This window comes from Pseudorca crassidens, chromosome 7 (assembly GCF_039906515.1).
Source record: "Pseudorca crassidens isolate mPseCra1 chromosome 7, mPseCra1.hap1, whole genome shotgun sequence".
Taxonomy (NCBI): Eukaryota; Metazoa; Chordata; class Mammalia; order Artiodactyla; family Delphinidae; genus Pseudorca; species Pseudorca crassidens.
In genome coordinates this window covers 10,761,690-10,775,143 of record NC_090302.1, presented here as the reverse complement: position 1 = coordinate 10,775,143, position 13,454 = coordinate 10,761,690, and the positions used below count along the sequence as shown (strand labels likewise).

At 38.2% G+C, this 13,454-nt stretch overlaps 1 protein-coding gene across 2 annotated transcripts in view; it reads right to left on the bottom strand.

The window, feature by feature from the left end:
* NR6A1 (nuclear receptor subfamily 6 group A member 1) overlaps positions 1 to 13,454 on the bottom strand; it is a 209,713-nt gene that overhangs the window by 175,645 nt on the left and 20,614 nt on the right. For both annotated transcript variants that reach the window (XM_067743347.1, XM_067743348.1), the window contains exon 2: positions 5,345 to 5,386. In XM_067743347.1, the coding sequence (XP_067599448.1) occupies positions 5,345 to 5,386 (42 nt within the window). The remainder of the gene's footprint in view (positions 1 to 5,344; positions 5,387 to 13,454) is intronic.

Sequence of the window (13,454 nt, the reverse complement as noted above, 5' to 3'; positions counted from 1 at the left end):
TTCAAGTCTCTTCTAAAATGCTCATTTATCCAGGTCTTTGCTCAGTAGGGGAAAATATATACGTGTGTGTGTGTGTGTGTGTGTGTGTGTGTGTGTGTGTGTGTGTGTAAGTCTGAGTCAGCAAGAATCCCAAGTATGCAGTCTTTTAAAAATGGTAGGGACTTCCCTGGTGGCGCAGTAGTTGAGAATCCGCCTGCCAATTCCGGGGAAATGGGTTCAAGCCCTGGTCCGGGAAGATCCCACATGCCGAAAAGCAACTAAGCCTGTGTGCCACAACTACCGAGTCTGCACTCTAGAGCCCATGAGCCACAACTACTGAAGCCCGCGAGCCATAACTACTGAAGCCCGTGCACCTAGAGTCCATGCTCTGCAACAAGAGAAGCCACTGCAATGAGAAGCCCGTGCACTGCAACGAAGAGTAGCCCCTACCCGCTGCAGCTAGAGAAAGCCCACACGCAGCAACAAAGACCCAACGCAGCCAAAAAAAATAATTTTTAAAAAGTATCATAGGATTTATAAATAAATTAAATGGTAATGGCATGTCTTTAATTACACAAATTTCTTCCTCAGCATGCTCTCTCTAAGACCTTGCTACTGACCAAAGAGAAAGTGCATAATCTGAGTATTTATTTTAAATAAGCAGAGGGTTAACTCCTTTAGTTTCCTAAGAGGTTAAATAAATGGGTTGGCAGATGGTCATTTTGGTTACCTGCTGCTGGTTGGGCGAAGGGGCCCAAAACACCCTAACAGTCAACCAGATGGTAAGAACAGTCTTGGCCAGCAGTACGTGAGCTCCACTCCTTTGAGGGAACTATTTACTTGAAGCAGTAACTTACACCTGCTAACATCTGGAATGATTTATCTTTGTGTCATTAGGCAACAGAGGATAGTTTAATTGAATAAAGTGGTTACAACAGTCGTTAGGTACAGAAAGACTGAGAATTTCAACATTATGCTACATAGCCTAGAACAGCATACACTTAATAGTGTTTACCATTTGCCAAGCATTATTCCAAATGCATATATTACTTCCTTTAATCTCCACAATAGCCTTGTGAAGTAGAAGTACTTTTTTATTGTCCCCATTTAACAGATGAGAATACTAAGGCACAGAGAGGTTAAATAACTTAGCCAAGATTACAGAGCTAGTAAATACTGAAGCCAAGTTGAACTCAAGCAATCTTGAGCCAGAGTCCATGCTCTTAATTCAGAAGAGTTTTGGCTTATATAAAAAGCTAAAGGGCTCACTTGAAATGCAGACAAAAAATTTATATAAAACTATGTTCACGGGCTTCCCTGGTTGGCGCAGGGTTGAGGGTCCGCCTGCCGATGCAGGGGACACGGGTTCGTGCCCCGATCCGGGAAGATCCCACATGCTGCGGAGCGGCTGGGCCCGTGAGCCATGGCCGCTAAGCCTGCGCGTCTGGAGCCTGTGCTCCGCAACAGGAGAGGCCACAGCAGTGAGAGGCCCGCGTATCGCAAAAAAAAAAAAAAAAACTATGTTCACTGTGGCACTATTTATAATGTAGAAAAAACTGCAAACAACCTAAATGCCCAACAATAGGTAAATGGTTAAATAAACCATGGTAAACTTATTCACTTACAATGAAATATTATCTTGCCATTAAAAATATTTATGAAAACTGTTTCATGACTTGGGACAGTGTTCCCAATGTAATGTTGAGTGGGGGAGCAATAAACAGCATACAAATTGTATATATGATTTCTAACCACGTAAAAAATAAGCTCAGACACAAACTGGAAGGACATATTCTCAAATAAGAAACAATGGTTATTTCCAGGTGGTGGGATTAGGGGTGTTTACAGTTTTCTTTTAGTGTTTTCCACAATGAACACGCATTATCCTACCATCAGTTTAAACAAAGGCAATTTTTTTCTTTTAATCAAGCTGCATGAAAATCCTCAAGCAGTTGGTATAAACAGCTAAAAAGCTTCTAACCTGTCTAAACTTCAAGTAGTTACTTTCCTTGGCATAATATCCTTTGAACACGAAACAACATAGTCAGCACATACCAAAAAGAATGCTCATCTTCAAATTTGGAAACTGAATTAAAATACGAGTATTTTCAATTTCGGTCAGTGTTTATTCTCTAATTATTTGTAGGATTATTTTACAAGAAGAGAAATGGATTAAACTATTTAGAGGCCAAGAACCCAGGAATGGTTTTGCTGAAATAGAATAAGGGACAAAAGTCTGACTAGGGAGGAAGAACAGCTGTTGCTAATCCAACTATCTACCCTTTGACCCTCTATCTGGCCAATAACTGAACAGTATCAATTGTTTTCCTGTATTATGTGCTGTTTACAAGCCCTGAGAGGCATGAAAGGAATTAATAATTTAGTCTAGATAGCCGACAGCCTTTATTGGGGAGCCCCTTGTCTGTGGGACAGAAATCAGAGCAAGTAACTGTCCTGAAGTCATAGGTCCCTTTACTGTTCTTGTTTTATAGCCTAATTGGTCCCCAAACATAAATCAATTATTTCTCCTGTTTTAAGAAACAATGACTTCTATTCTCTAACTTCCCTTACATCAAGTCAGTCCTTGTTCTCTTGAGTTTTACAACTACACGGTAAGCACGATGGCTGAGGAAAATACTTGGGGAGCAGGGCAGACTGGGGTTATTTGGAAACAGAAGCACAGAAAGGTTATGCTGTTTTGAACTTCTCTTGACCTTTGACTGCCCTTGTCCCTTATGCTAATAGGCAGGGTACAGAGATGCTTCTTGTAGAAATGAACTTAGCCTGAACCTGTGCTGTAACATTGGACTCCAGGAAGCCCAGGAATCATAGGAAGGCAGCCAGAGTGTGAGTAGCTGCCCATATTCTAAGCATGCTACCCATGTGGTCTATCACAAAAAATGTAGGGGAAAAAAAAAGGCTATACAAATTTTACAAAGTCAGTCTTTCCTCATCCAGTTCCAACATGTTGTCCCAAATTTGCTGTCTACAACCAGTGCCAAGCAAAATGGGAAATCACAACAATGGTATTTCCTGGTCCAAAATAAGCAAGTATGAGTAGGCCTTCCTTATCAGGAATTTGGGGGGTAAGGGAGACATTGGAGCCTCTAAATTCCAAAGATGCATCACAAAGAAAACCCTATTATTCTCCATCTAATGTGCAGAAGTTGTGAAATATTAACACAGATGTTATTCCTTCCCAATAAGAAGCCATGGAATTTGTAGTATCAACAACCATAACCAACTTTACACAACACATGTGTACAGCCCATTTCAATCTTGAGGTGTGCTATGACTTGGTAGGACTGAGCATGCTCAATTGAACCCCAAGATTGACTCAGACCAGATGATAAACTTTTGTTTCTTCCCATTCATTATTATAATGTCAGATCTTTATGTATTTCTTCAAAGAGAAAGACCAAAAATACTAACTTCACAAAAATAACATGGGGACTATTGAAAATATTGGCCACATAAGCTAAGTAGGACTTTTAAAAGAAAAATGATTTTTTTAGGTAATTCCCATTCTATACTGATATATAAAATTATGATTCAATATCTGTTCATTCTCATGGAATGGAGAGGTATATAAAGCACAATATCTAGCTAGAGAGTCTATGCAGAAATGTTAAATGAGTTAGAATTACTTGGCCCAGAAAGAACAATAATCCAATAATAATCTTCATAAGAATATCAAGTGCCTTTCCTAGAAGATGGGCATGAGTATTTTCAATTGCTACTAAGTGCAGAAAAAAAGAATAAATTTGGATACTATGTGCTAAATTAGAGGTTTAAAAAAGTGTATTTTGAAATAATTCCAGACAAGGAAATATTTTCCAATAGACTATTAATAAATTAGGGCAGGACACAGATTTATTTATTTGTGTATCCCTAGAGCCTAGAACTGGGCCTGTTGCAGAGAACATTCAATGTTAAACTGAGTTCTCAATTATCTGGCTTGTTTTATGTGTAGTTCTATCTGAAAGACCACAGGGCATGTCAATATCCTTCCTAGTGTTCAAAAATGCTTCTAAGAGAGGACCATGACTCGAGAATTTACCTTTTCCTCCTCCTAAATGACGGCTATTCATTAAGAGAAAGACAGTGAAAATAGTGTGTTCACTCACAGGTAATGGGATGTCAGGTAGGAAGGTGGGGTAAACTGAGCCTATATTACCTACAAAGCTGATTCTGAACTTTATGACTTGTAGAAAGACAAATCTATTTCCCTGGTGTTTGATAAGCATTATGAGACTTATTTTATCTTGTAATTAATAAGTTAGTTGAACAAACATGAATGTTTATACTATTAAAGTGTGTGAGGATAACATGAGAATGGCCACAGCTGATATTAGTCAGGATGGTGAGGTGAACTTTATCGCTTACCTCAACAGCAGAATGGTGACCAATAACCAGCCCCATGACCCTAACAAGTACAAGAACTAGAAAAAATAACTCTAAATCATCTCATGGAGTCTCAATCTAAAGTATCATTTGACCTTTTGGTATTATAGCAAAATAAGGTATGTATACACTGAATAGTCTCCATATCCTGGAATGGTGTATGCCACATTATGAGAGCACTATAAACACAGATGATTATCTATGATCAAGACTTATATAGTCCTGAAAAGCATCATTTAATTAGACTTTGAAATGGTCATTCTCATAACTTAAACTTAAGAATGTAGTTGAAGATGCTTTAGAAATTAAACTGTGGTATGAAGGTTATCAACTATAAATATCTAAACCTTTACATAATCCTTCTTTGAAATAAATTATATCAAAATGATGTCAACATTTTAAAAAGTGGTTGTGGGTATATGGTTGTATGTATGCATAAATGAAAGCACAATTTTTGTTGGTGGTGGTTTCATGGATGATGGAGAACAAGAAACTAGTATTAAACAGAAATTTTCAGCAAAGAATTTTCTATTAAACGGCTAGACTCTGGCCACCAAATAACATTAGGAGAAGAAAAAGAAAACATAACTAGAAAAGAGAGAATGCCCTCCCCATAATCATAAATTAAAGTGAAATAAAATCTGTAAATAGGGCTTCCCTGGTGGCGCAGTGGTTGAGAGTCCGCCTGCCGATGCGGGGGACACGGGTTCGTGCCCCGGTCCGGGAGGATCCCACGTGCCGCGGAACGGCTGTACCCGTGAGCCATGGCCGCTGGGCCTGCGCGTCCGGAGCCTGTGCTCCGCAACGGGAGAGGCCGCGACAGTGAGAGGCCCGCGTACCGCAAAAAAAAAAAAAAAAATCTGTCAATAGGTCTATAAATGTCATCTTAAGTTATACATTTCAAAGTACACACACATACACTTTTCTTACACATGAACACTGGGGAACATTCAGAACTTACTAGTGCTTGGGTCAAGCTCTGCCAGTTCGTCCTGACAAAAACCTAAAGAGAAAACAACAGGAAAAAAAGATTACAATTCATGAATTACTCCAAGGTGCCTCCAAATATGAAAAATCAAGTATCATATAGCGGGAAAAAAAATCCAGACTCAGATGTCAAATCTGGATTTGAATCCTAGCTCTATAACATTTAGCTACTGTACATCCTTCTTTGAGCCTCCATTTCATCATCTTTATATAAAAAAATGGAGATAGTAACAGCACCTATCATGGATAGTAATGAGGATTAAGTGAGACACTGATATTAAATGCTTATTTAGCACAGTCCCTGGCACAGAGGAGCTCAATAAACAACAGCACAAGTAATTATGAGTAAGCAATGCCAAAGTTAGCTATAAAAAGTTCGTAATAAAATTACAATGTACTTAATACTCGTCATGTTCTACTATGTTATCAATGAATTATTTTCCAAAAGGAAGCAAAATATACAAAATATGAACTTATAAAATATCCAACAGGATAATTTTACTTAAAATTTTCACAGTTGCTTAAGAATTTTACTTATACACACAAATGGGAGCAATTCTTCCATTAATAAATATGCTATTCAAGTCGGAATAAATACCTCTCAAAGCACATTTCAGGCCCAAAAAATCTGAGCTACATCTTTCTGATTGGTGTGTAACTATCACACTGAAGAGAAAAATCAAGCACAGTGAGTGGCAAACACCCAGTAGGTGTTCTATATACACAGGTGATGAAAGTTCTATTTTCCTGGAATGACTGCTTACTCTCTCCAGTTTGCCTTCTACTCATTCTCAGAAAAGCTTTTTCTTGCCTCCCTTATCCTTGTCTCATACACGAGGTCAAAGCCCCCTGTTATAATTATCTATAATGTTTTGTGCACTCATCAGCAAGGAATTATTGGCTCAATGTCTCATGCCACTATTAGACTGTTCCACTAACAGTGTTCCACCACCCCAGGGGAAGGGACCTGGCCTGTCTTGTTCACAGCTGTAACCCCATTATGTCTCACAAGCCTAGTACAAAGCAGATGTTCAATAAATATCAACTGTAGTATCTCAATGGTAAATTCAAAAACAATGGAGCAAAACTAGGACTAGAGGAATATAAGAACATTTTCTGTCATCAGAGCCAGGCAATCAGAAGCCAAAAGAGCAACTGAGCGTCATGTGGAGAAGAAGGATTCAAACAGCAAGTAGACTGTTTAAACACCACTTTTAAAGTCCTTGCACTCCTGGGCATTCACCAAACAAGCCACAGTCCTTCTTGGTAAAGAACTATTCATCATCCTTCAAGACCCAGCTCAAATATAACAACCATGAAACGTGGAAAACAGAAGAGGCCTCTCCTGCATTCACAACTTAAATAACTGCCTCTTCCACTAGACAGTGAGCTCTTCAAGGGTAGGGACAGTGCCATATTCATCTGCAGAGCTGCTTCTACGCCCGAAACAGTTGCCGATACATTACGTAAGGTGCTCAAATGCAGGATGAACTAAACAGAAAACACAACCCTCCTCTAGATCACAGTCTAGGGGAAGGAAGTCACAGGATCAGAAAATCTAAGTCTAGCCTGAAAAGTGTGTGGAATGTCTGAATGAGGAAATCTGATCTGGAAAACCAGAGTTTGGAAGCTGCTAAAGTGGATGAGATGCCTAAAAAGGCTCACCTCAGAGCAACTTTAAACCGTCTCTACCTAAACACATGGGGATCAGAAAAGCTGTGGAGAGATGCCAGGCAATGAGGAAATCACTCATTACACATGGGTCCAATACTGAACATCCTGCCAGAAATGAAACTGAGAATAAGCACTCACTTAACATAAATTGACTCAAAAATAGGACAAAAAACATGGGAAGGCAGAATAGTATAATGGGCAAGTTATAGTTCAAGCCACTTTTAGTTTAGTCATATGACTTTAGGCAAGTCACTCCCTATTCTGGACCTCAGATTCTGGACATTAAATGAAAAAGCTGTACTAGAAGTCTCAAGAAAAGACAAAGCCTAACACATTTTCTGAAAACAACATTCGGAACTCAAAGTAACTAGATCAAACACAAATAAAGACAGGGTGACTAAAAAAAAAGAAATACTATGAAAAATAGTTAAAGTGGACATCTATTGCTTTTATCTGCCTAGCAACCACTCCCCCCTTCTGGTTAATGGCATTCTGATTTTACTTTGGAGACTTATCCCTTTTACACTTTCAGTTGATATGACCCAAGTAGGATTGACCCTAACCCTGCTATAAACTGGCACCTATATAAACTGGACCTATATTACCTTATAGGTCTGTTAAAAGGATTAAATGAGATAGTGCATGTAAAGACTTTACACAGTACTTGACAAAGTCAAAGCTCAACATATGTGAGCTATTACTAACCAACTAACCCCAAGGGTCCATCCAATCTAGTGCTGTATCTGTGGTACCAAAGAGGAGATTATAGGAGGGTTAACTATTGACTCATTCATGACACCATCCTCAAAGACCTGGAATGGAACCCCCTAACATCACTAATGTAGTTTAATTACTTGCTGTGATTCTTGAACTTTTTTAATATTTTGAGCCTATAAATTGCTTGATGCAATAATTCCAGATGTAGTACGCTACCCCCCGAGAAAAGAAGAACTCTTTATATTTGCCTTAAAACGAATTCCTCCAGTGGTCACAAAGATCCCTGATTATGGAATTCAGTAACTATGTCTATAGTCCCTCCATCCAGTCCTGAGACCACTGGCTAATAATGTTGTCTCTGGCTTTACAGATCATCACTAATGCAGGAGGCTTGAGGAGATATGGAGAACAATGTTAATCCTACCTCCTGACAAGTCAATGGAATGGCTAGATCTGGCTACCGTTCTCAAACAGTCTCACCCAGATTCTCAGCAACCAGATCCAGCTAGCAAAATGATTCCTAGCTAGAAGAATCCAAACCACTGCTAGAAATAACCCCAATGTGTGTTCAATTCAATTCAACACAGAGGCAAAGGATATCAGAATTGTTCAGTAAAAAGCAGACTCCTAAGGCACATAAATACACAAATATAACCCCAAAACCTTCTGCCTCACAAAATACAACACATTAAACAGATTAGGAAATGTTCTGAGAAATCCAGAGTCTTTGGCTGGTGACTTAAATTGCTTTAAAAAGGGAGAGACAAGAGACACAGATTGGTTCCTAAAATGATAGATATACCACTAAATCAGCATGCTCATAAGCAATCTGAAATTTAGTGCAAAGCTTATATATATTCTGTTACCACGGTTTAACTTAAAAGGCAGATGCATAGTGAAAAGGACATGGGTCTGAGTTAGAGTTGGATTCAAATCCCATATCTGCCACTATTTTTGTTTAATTAACTACCCTATAGCTACTTCCTGAAATGGGGATAAAAATAACCATCTTGTTCAACTGTTGTGAGATTTGGTGAATATATATAAATAACCTACTTTATGGCAAGAGTCAATAAATGGCTCTCAGTCTAGGAATTTTCTTTAATACAAAGGAAGATCCAGTTGACAAGCTTTTCTCCAATAGGAAAGAATTTGGCAAAAACAAAAAGATCAGTGACTCCTTAATCTGTGATTGGCTACAGTAAAAGATTTTGAAAATACTGATTTTTTTCTTTATTTACTATTTTTGGCTATAAAGTTATATATTTACCACAATAGGATCTTAAATAAACTTTGAGTATCCAATTTTTTTCCAAATATGAACAAATAAAAGCTTATGGGTAATGCCACTTAACAAATTCAAGTCTAAAACACTAGCTAATTGTAATCTATAATGTGTTTTTTACAAAAGCAAGTTAAATGTTACTCTAGGAATGTTTTAATTTCATTCAATTTGACTGTAGGAAGGCAGCATGGTGCAACAGAGACTTGGATCCTGGTCAGGATTCTGCCAATCTACTTTGAAGCCCACAAGGCAAAATTAAGGTGAGGCCCTTAAAAGGCAAAATTCTATAATTTTAATCAAACATCTCATCTTTCCCCAAAACAGAAATCACATATTAACATTAGTTTAAATGTTTTAATTAAATATGATATATAACATTATTTTACCTAGTCAACTGCAATTCAAGTTTCATGTACTTTAAAATGTGAGATATGAAGTGAAGCAGAGCTTCCAGAAGGAAGTCAGGGATCTAGAAGGATTTTGAAACTATTCTGCCTTATTAGGTTCCCTACTCTGTGATCCCAATTCCCTCTGCTTCTCTCACCAAATCACCATCAGGGCTACTGACCGTGAATTCAGGTTTTAGAGAATTTTGTTTTCCATACTCCCTAAGAAAAAAGCTAAAAATCTTTACCCAGGATTTGTACTGATACAAAATAGTCATTCACTGGTACTTTCTGGACCAACAGCTCTGGTCATCTGTGTCAGTTTCCCATCTGCTTTGTGCCTCTGATCATGATTAGGTTCCCAATGAAACTCTGTGTCCTTCTTTCAGTCAGATCTGGTCTCAGCCCTAACTATCTCCAGCCTCAAGGCTGAGGCACATCCCAGGATCCCAGGAAAGGATGCTCAGTAAATGTTGAGGAACTACTTCTTTCTCCAAAAAGCAATGGTACTAAACCACATGATACCACAATGAAGTTCTTGCCAAAATATCAAGTTCTAAGAGAAAATAACTGTTTCAGTATTCTCTGCCTTCGAAGTCTAGACCAACAATGTCCAATTGAAATTCCTACAATGATGGAAATGTTCTCTCTCTTCATTATCCAAAATGATAGCCACTAGCCACATGTGGCTATTAAGCACTTAGGATGTGACTAGTGTGACTGAGCAACTGAATTTTTAACTTAATTTAATTTTGATTAATTAAAGTAGCCACATAAGGCCAGTGGCTATTATAATGGAAAACATAAGACTAGAAAAAAAGTCCTCCCTCTTCTAAATGTATTATGCCACCTTTTGGACTCTGTTGCAGCTTTAAAGTAAATGAAATATGGAAATGCTTATGCTAGTGTTATTTACTAACCAATTCATAAGTTTATCGGTTGTTATCAGAAAGTAATTCCATTAGCCTAGCAAATATAGTCACTTACTTCCTCAAATGTTATTAAGTACCTGCCCACACTGTAGCAGCTCCTAGGCCTGGAAGATACAGGTATCAGTAAGAATGACCCTACTGTCAGAGAATGAATAGTCCAGAGGGGTACAGAATAAAAATTAACTACAGAGTACAACAATATGAATGTACTTAATGCCACTGAACTGTACACTTAAAATGGTTAAAATGGTAAATTTTATGTTATATGTATTTTACTACAATAAGAAAAGATTAAAGCCAAATGAAATAAAGATAGCGAAGGAACTTCCCTGGTGGTCCAGTGGTTAGGACTCCACACTTCCACTGCAGGGGGCACAGGTTCAATACCTGGTTAGGGAACTAAGATCCCACATGCCGTGTGGTGCGGCCAAAAAAAAAAAAGATAGTGAAATAGATAATAACATTAAAAAAATTAATGGTAGGGAGTGAATGATGGACAGATTGGGACAGATGGACAAGGTGAAACTGGGAAGCACTGCAGAGTAGTAAGAGCATATATTTTGCTATCAGAATAGGTTTGAGTCCTGGCACCATCACTTACTACTGTGTTAACTTAGGAAGTGACTTCACCTATCTGAGCCAATTTCCTCATCTGTAGACTGTTGTGAGGATTCAATGAAATGATACACTTAGGGCAGTGGAAAGCGCTTAAGAGCCGCTATCAATATTAGTGAGAACACAGCAGCAACCATGGGGCCAGGGGCATGTGCAAGGGATAAGCATTCACCAGACAAACAGGGCTATTTGAGAAACATATGCAGAGGAAGCCACATGTAAAAGGCATGAACAGAGAAAGTGAACAGTGTTACCTGGTAATGTGATTTGACTGGAGTCCCAGCCAGGGCCATATCATAAAGGGTTTTAACTGCCATACACGGGGAGTTTTTGGCTTTTATTCTATAGGCAACAGTCACTGAGTAAAGGAAATACATGGATACACCTAGGAAGTGTGTCAATACCAGCCCAACTCTGACTAACTTCAATATAGTGGTTCTAAAATTTCAACCAGGTAACTATAAGCATAAGGGTTAAAGGGATGGGAGGAAAGCGCTCTGAGAGGGTAGACAAGATACACATGGCAAACCATCCACAGCTCCTGAAATTCTAGGAACTCTTCCCATTTTTCAGGGCCCCTCCCAACTCCATCTCCTATACTGCTTTTGGTACAAAGAATGGCTTAGGTAGTGGCTGAAAAGAAATGTAGCTTTTTTTTTTTTTTGGTAACAAACATTAGTTAGCCAAACCATGGCCTGCCTTACAGTCCAGTCTGCAGCCTACAATTTAGCCCCAGACCCAAGCAAATACAGAAACACTTTTCTTTAGATTGGCTGAGCATTAAATTCACATCTGCCTCTTTCCTTTCTATCCAGTGAGTGGGATGCCACTTGTGCCATTAGCTTTTGTTTCTCACAGGCAACCTGATAAACTATACTTCAGGAATAACAGAAAATGCTTTTGAATACAGAGACAGCACAAGTCCGCACAGCAAAAGCTGGCTGGCAGAACAAGTCATATTTCCCTTTCTCCACCTACAAATGTCAAGGCCACATTTTAAAAACTGCAACAAAAACAAAGCCCTTTCCCTAATGTCATTTTTTTAACATGAAGTCTTAGGGGCAGAAAAAAAGAGTGGGGGGAGGAGAAGCCAAGGATTCTCAATTATATAACCTATTGTGCCCACATATTTGCTCAGCTTAAATGCTGCTTACAAGAAGTGTCTACATTTCTATGGAAACATTAATAAGTTCCATCTGATCAACCTACATCACCTTTCATACAGTTTTTCAGCCTTCTAGCTTTGTAACGGCAGCCTTGAAACCATACTGAAGGCAGAAAAACCAGCTCAAGATTATGACATTTCAATTTTAAGATATTTTAAAAAATAAAAGCAGTACAAAGCTTCAAGGCTGTGGCTAGAGAATCAGAAGGTGAAAACAGTTTAGGAAGGCAATTCGGTTTGATGAGTCAGAGGTCATTAGTGTTTCTATGGAAATATAGTACAGGCATTTCTCAGAAAACTGCATGTACTGATGAGCCTCTGACATTTTTCATTTACAATTCCTGGATCTCTGTAGTAACAAAAGAGATTGTTGATAATTCTCCATTCAGCTTGGAGGTTAAAGAAATTTCAAAATGCACACATACAATAAAATGTATAAAATAATCTCTCAGCTGCCATTTATTGAATCTTTACTATAGGCCTGGCATTGGCGTGATGCTTTACACGAATTCTTCCTTTCTCCATCTTATAGGTTTAAACAGATTATTGTATTCTGTTACATGGAAAGAGCCACAAAAGTCAAAACAAGAGAACTTCTCTTCAGAGCAGTTGGGCTAATAAAACCCCACCTTTGCAAGGTACATGCTTTTCAACAGCTAGATGGGAACTTGACGTTATTTCAAAAAACAAACCCTGACATTCCCACAAAAGCAGGGCTTCAGAGTCCAAGAAAAAAACACCACACCTTAGACGAGTCCATTATTAACGTCCTCTTGAATAATCCAAGATAATCAGAAGCAGCTAGAGTAACTTCACTAACCAGATCAAACCGAAGTATAAAACTTTACATGAATGAATGAATGCAATATTGTAATTAAACAAGAACTAGGTTGTTTTGGAAAAATATATGTTACTCCCAGCAGGAGTAGGGAGAGTGAAGGAGATTTTTTTTTGCTCATTGTCATTTCAAAGACTAACTGAAGAAGAGTCCTACAGACAAAGGAGTTTGTTTGACCGTGGTCACAGAGCTTTCGAGGTCATTTCAGAACCATCTGCTGAGGATGATTTTTTTTCCTCCATTCAACTTTTCTGATTGAAAATATATTGTTTTTATAAACAGAAACATGCACATTTTAAAAATCCTAAGAACAATGAAAAATATTTTTAAAAAGTATATATATGTATAACTGAATCACTTTGCTGTATAGCAGTAATTAACACAACATTGTAAAGCAACTTTGCTTCAATAAAAAAGAAAAAGCCTAAGAACAAAATGATTCACCTTAACTCTCTAAAACTGACCAGTTCAA